The sequence below is a fragment of the Hyposmocoma kahamanoa genome, unplaced genomic scaffold, assembly GCF_003589595.1.
Source record: "Hyposmocoma kahamanoa isolate Upper Pololo Valley unplaced genomic scaffold, ASM358959v1 138, whole genome shotgun sequence".
NCBI classification, from domain to species: Eukaryota; Metazoa; Arthropoda; class Insecta; order Lepidoptera; family Cosmopterigidae; genus Hyposmocoma; species Hyposmocoma kahamanoa.
The window spans coordinates 5,019,103-5,024,359 of NW_020653492.1; the positions used below are offsets into that span (position 1 = coordinate 5,019,103).

The 5,257-nt window shown below is 38.3% G+C and overlaps 1 protein-coding gene across 1 annotated transcript in view; it reads right to left on the minus strand.

Moving 5' to 3' along the window:
• Positions 1 to 1,603: 1,603 nt before the first annotated feature.
• Positions 1,604 to 5,257, minus strand: part of LOC113240408 — a 5,008-nt gene continuing 1,354 nt past the window's right edge. Inside the window, exons 2-6 of the mRNA XM_026477696.1 lie at positions 4,958 to 5,091; positions 4,134 to 4,263; positions 3,319 to 3,484; positions 2,908 to 3,088; positions 1,604 to 1,868 (exon numbers count right to left, since the gene is read on the minus strand). Coding sequence (XP_026333481.1) covers positions 1,604 to 1,868; positions 2,908 to 3,088; positions 3,319 to 3,484; positions 4,134 to 4,263; positions 4,958 to 5,091 — 876 coding nt within the window. The remainder of the gene's footprint in view (positions 1,869 to 2,907; positions 3,089 to 3,318; positions 3,485 to 4,133; positions 4,264 to 4,957; positions 5,092 to 5,257) is intronic.

Consider the following 5,257-nt stretch of genomic DNA (forward strand, 5'->3'; position numbering starts at 1 on the left):
TCATATACAACCAAAGGGACAAAAAATAATATTGTTTTCTCGTTTACTCTGATATGTCTGTGCCTAAATCTATCTCGCTTATACGGTTTTTATTATTTATAGAGCCCGTCTACCCAATTCTCCCTCTACGGTATATTCACATATTAAAAAAAGTTGCTATATAGTCTCGGTTATAAGTGGACAACTAATGATTATGCATAAAATGATGATAATAAAATAATATTCATTCAGTTTTCTTTTAAATTTTTAAATCGTGTTTCATACTTCTATCATATTTGGAGTTACGACAGTGTTTGGATTTCAATAATTAGGTCTCGACTAGCGCGGGGCAAGCGGACGGCCGGTTGGTCCTACGACACGCGAGAACACGTTAGAAACGAGTTCGAAGTTCTCGGTTCCAATATGCACCGTGAACAGCTAATACGACACTGGAAAAGGTTAGTGGTAATTACAATATAAATTGGTTTGTGTATGAACGAATATGTAAGTAAGTACATATATGTGTATGTATGTAAGTATGAATACCCTACATATATAATAACAAGTGACGGGACGAACAAATGTGCGACTAGTGGTAAGCGACACGCCCGTCCATACCAGTTGCAGTGCCACTCAGAGCTTTAAATCGCAAAGATCTTAGGGGCACTACCTCTTGCCCCGTCACCGCAGTAACTATTTAAAAACAATATAAAATATCAAGTGTTACGCTCCTCAAACGCCCTACTGCCTCTCTTTCTATTTTATCTCTTTATTTTTTTTGTCTTGTAGCGTTTGGCTTCCGTATGAATTTGTTGTCGTGAATTGTTAACAATGTTTAAGGGTCGTATTCCAGAACTCTACTCAATACTCAAGTCAGGACTTGAGTATTGCAGTGAGCACTGAAAATCATACTCAAGTCCTTGCCATTAGGGTCGTATTTCCAGTGCTTGAAATCATACTCAAGTCTGCTCAAATCCTGACTTGAGCATTGAGCAGAGTTCTGGAATACGACCCTAAATATTGGTTTTTTCGTTACTTAATTACTTAATAATCGTAGAAAAAGTATTGTATGCTCCCATTACACAATTAGACCATTCAGCTAAGACTCGTGGCCTAAACACGGTACTCGACAATTACATAAAATACTATTTTTAACCGACTTCAAAAAAAGGAGGAGGTTCTCAATTCGACTGCGTTTTTTTTGTATGTATGTTACGCGATAAGTATTTGTGAACCGATTTTCAAGGTTATTTTTTTGTTGGAAAGAGGGTACCTTCATAGTGATACCATTTAATTTTGAAGAAAATTATCCACCTCTAAAAGTGGCTGTTCACGCGTGAAGATTCACTTTTATAAATAGCGCCTAAATTTTATTATAAGCAGCAATTATTTTAATGGTTGATTTTGCTATTCTCCAATTCAAGGCGTTTTTCTCTCTCAATATACTTTGAGTAGTAACAACCGATTTTTATTATTTCCCGTGTCAAGTTCCGTATAGTGGCGAACTAGGGGATGAATCCGGGTTTGCGCACTTTCCGGTAACCAATTTCAATAAAACTTGGTAATTATATGTACTGAGTTTATGTACTTGAACGACATTTTTTTACATTTGCTACAATTTCAACTATGACCAACTAAATATGCTCATACCTGCGGACCAAATCCTAGAATCTCCCAGGACAATAGCCAATGTCTCTCCAATCATCTGGTCCTCAGTCAACGACTTATCAGCAACTCTGGTGCCGCTGAACACTTCGTGCGGGTCGGAGACTTGCAGGAACGCGCTGATGAAATTCGCGAGGCGCACAGCCATCTTTGCTTGGTTCTCAAATTGTTCCTCGGCACCGAAGGCTATGTCGCCGTTTAGGAATAGGTCGGAGGGGTTGTATCTATAAAAAATTTTAAGTATTGAAAACTTAGTAAAAAGCTCTATGTGGGAAATTGAATAAAGAAATTGATCAAAAAACCTTTTACACTTTTTTATTAATTTTTTTAATTAAATTATTTTTTTCCATTTATTTATGACACAAGTACATTATAAATACATTACAATATAGCCAAATACGAGACTAACAAATAACTTAAATTTCACCCACTAGCAATTTTCTTATTATCTATTAAGGCGAAGACACTATTATCGTGTGACTTTTTGTTCAGTGTTTGAATTATAGTTAAGTAAAATGATATGGAGATGTGGTAGCTCTGTGTGTACGTGGTTGGTTTTTTAACATGTTTGGTTTATAACGGTTGTTTTATAACATTCCTGAGAAAAAAATACTTTCGGGATTATGGAAATTCGAGCAAACGCTATTTCGGGCAAATGTAATTTCGGACTTCTGAAAAATAACCCCTTCTTTGATCCCTTACTTTACGGCCAGCTTATACGAGTATCCTACTAGTAGTGTATTTTAACCGACTTCAAAACAAGGAAGAGATTCTTAATTAATTCGAGTGTTTTTTTTTGTGAACCGAATTTGATGATTCTTTTTTTGTTGGACAGAGGGGTGCCTCAGAATTGGTCCCATTTAAATTTGAAGAAAATAGTCCACCTCTAAGGGTGGCAAACTAGTGAATGAATCCGGTTTCGCGCACTTTCCGATAACCGATTTCAATAAATCTTGGCAAATAGATGTAATTCCACGAATGATCGAGCATTGAATGAGAATATCGACTGTGAACTGGCAACCGGTACTGTCCCAATTTTGACAACTTTACACGATGAAGAAAAAAATTCTTTGTGTCATTTATTATCTGGTTTATTAAATAAAAATACGTAGTGTATGTGTAATAAAAATATTTCAAAACTACGTATTTTTATTTAATACATCAGATGGTATATAAATGACGCAAACATTTCTTCACCGTGTAAAATTGTCAAAATTGTTATAGTACCGATTGCCAGTTCACAGTCGAATTATGGCAACTTACTTGGAGCAATTATGGGGCTGAACACCTCGTATAAAGTTCAAAACCTCATAGACGTTGACACGCTCTGTATGCAAAGCAGCGGGCCCGCTGGTGGCGTTCACGTATTCGTAATACTGGTCCAAGTAGAGGGCGCGAAGGAACGGGTGCGCCCGCTCCCACTCCACGGGGAGGCGCTGGATCCCTGCAACGGGCACAACGTGACTGTGTTACACTGATACCACCATCGATTATATAACCAGAAACAGATGGTATAAGGGCCGTCCATCCCTGGCAACTCATCCGGCAAATGGACCTTACATCACTTTTACCCGAGGGTTTTATTAAGGGCATTACAGTCAAGTTAGCCTGCAATGCGTGCAATCGTACTGTGTATGCGCAAGTGTGATGAAATAATTTATTATTGTTACTTACAGCCAATAGGTTTGCAGTCAAAGTTGTTGTAGTACTGATCTGACGTAGCTCTCTCCACGATCTCGCCAAGGAACGGCCGCCGCACCAACCGTGGTAGTCGATAGCCAGGCGCGCAGCGGCACTGGTACCCGCCGCGGCGGAAGCCCCAACCGTGAATAGGCTCGCACTAAAACATAATCACCATCAATCATTACACGTGCCACTGCTAATCACAGGTTTCCTTTAAGGTGAGAGTTTAGGTGGCACAATTATTGCGCAATGCAAGTGTTCTAAAGTAGTAAACTTTGTGCAAGGTTTTGATAACGATATCTTCCTTAACCATTAAATAAAGGTGCCTACAGATTTACGCTATTTTGACGATCGTTATTGTCGCTCAATATAGTATTAATATAGCATATACAGGGTTATTTATAAAGTACTAACAACCTCCAGGACTATATTACTAGCATCATAAACAACAACTTTTGTTCCAGGACTTTTAACAATTTGTCAGATTATACTTTCAGACAAAATTACTTATAATTAACATGTTTATGTTATATAAATTGCTCTAATAGTGATAAATCTGTTCAAAACGCGGGAGTCACCAGAAAGAACGCTTGCACGTTTTAACTGACTACTTTACTACCAAATACAGATTTATAAAGTGTCAGATAGTTAGATGTTCCGTTATTAGGCATTGCAGGATTTATAATCTGGCCCCAAGAATGTCTTTCAGACATAAGTTTAAAGAGATTAAAAGTCAATCAGTATTGCACTTCTCTCGAAAAAGGCTTAATTTAGGGTTTAATGTGACAAATCAAGACAATACATACCTCAGTAGTTTCAATCTTACAGCGAGCCGTTGATGCAAACCTATTTGGTTTATCATTCCCCTGACTCGGTGGACATTGGTTTATGTCTATTCTGTCATAGTCCAATTCCATAACAACAGCTGCCGTGTACCTGTCAGCAAGAGCATCTGGTCTGAATAAGCCCAATCTCATACTAAGCAAAAGCATGGATAGCATATCAAGTGATGGGATGGGTAAGCTACATGCCTGTCCATAACAGTTGCAGTGCCACACAGAGCTCTAAATGCAAAGATCTGAGGGGCACTGCCACTGCACCCGTCACCCTGTTCTTTGGAACACCCAAAATTGCAGGAGCTACATCGGGATTGTACGCAGGATGACAGTTGAATAATCTTGTTTTGCCAAAATTGAAAATTCTGCTCAAGGGCGTCAGTTTGGACGACCCAAAGACGATTTAAAAAACCTGCGACAAGTGCAGTAATGGCTATTCCTAAAACTGTTTTTGGATGTGGAAGCATCGGTGAGAGCATGACTGTCGAGTGGAGATTACTTTGAAGGATGCTTTGAGTCAGATTATGATTAATAGACCCAAAACTCTAAATGTAAGAAATAACACAAATACCATATACTAAAAATAAGTTAAAACAAATAGGCGCCTTGACATTGAGTTGCGGACACCAGCCCATCACACGAAGTACGACATAACACAAACACCATATACTAAAAATAAGTTAAAATAAATAGGCGCCTTGACATCGAGTTGCGGACACCAGCCCATTACACAAAGTACCAAGTTAAAATAAAGTCAATAATTTACCTGTGAGTAACAAGTGTTAGCTACTTACGTAGGATACTCAATATGTCTGAATTGAGTGTGTCGAGGGTAAATATCGGCTACAGGTGAAACTGCTCCTACCAACCACTTATTCAGCCTTCCACAGTCAAAGTACGGACGTGTCCAGTTCACGGGACCAGGGACCTAAATTAAACACAGTAATAAGTATATGGTTCACTTTACTTTTTATTTTTATGGCTCCATCAATATGAGAACTGATGATTTTGCCAATGTCACAGTTGAAAGAAAAAAAACGAAACAAAAAAAAAAATTTTCGCTAAGCTCTAATAGGACATTAACCGGTGTTGGT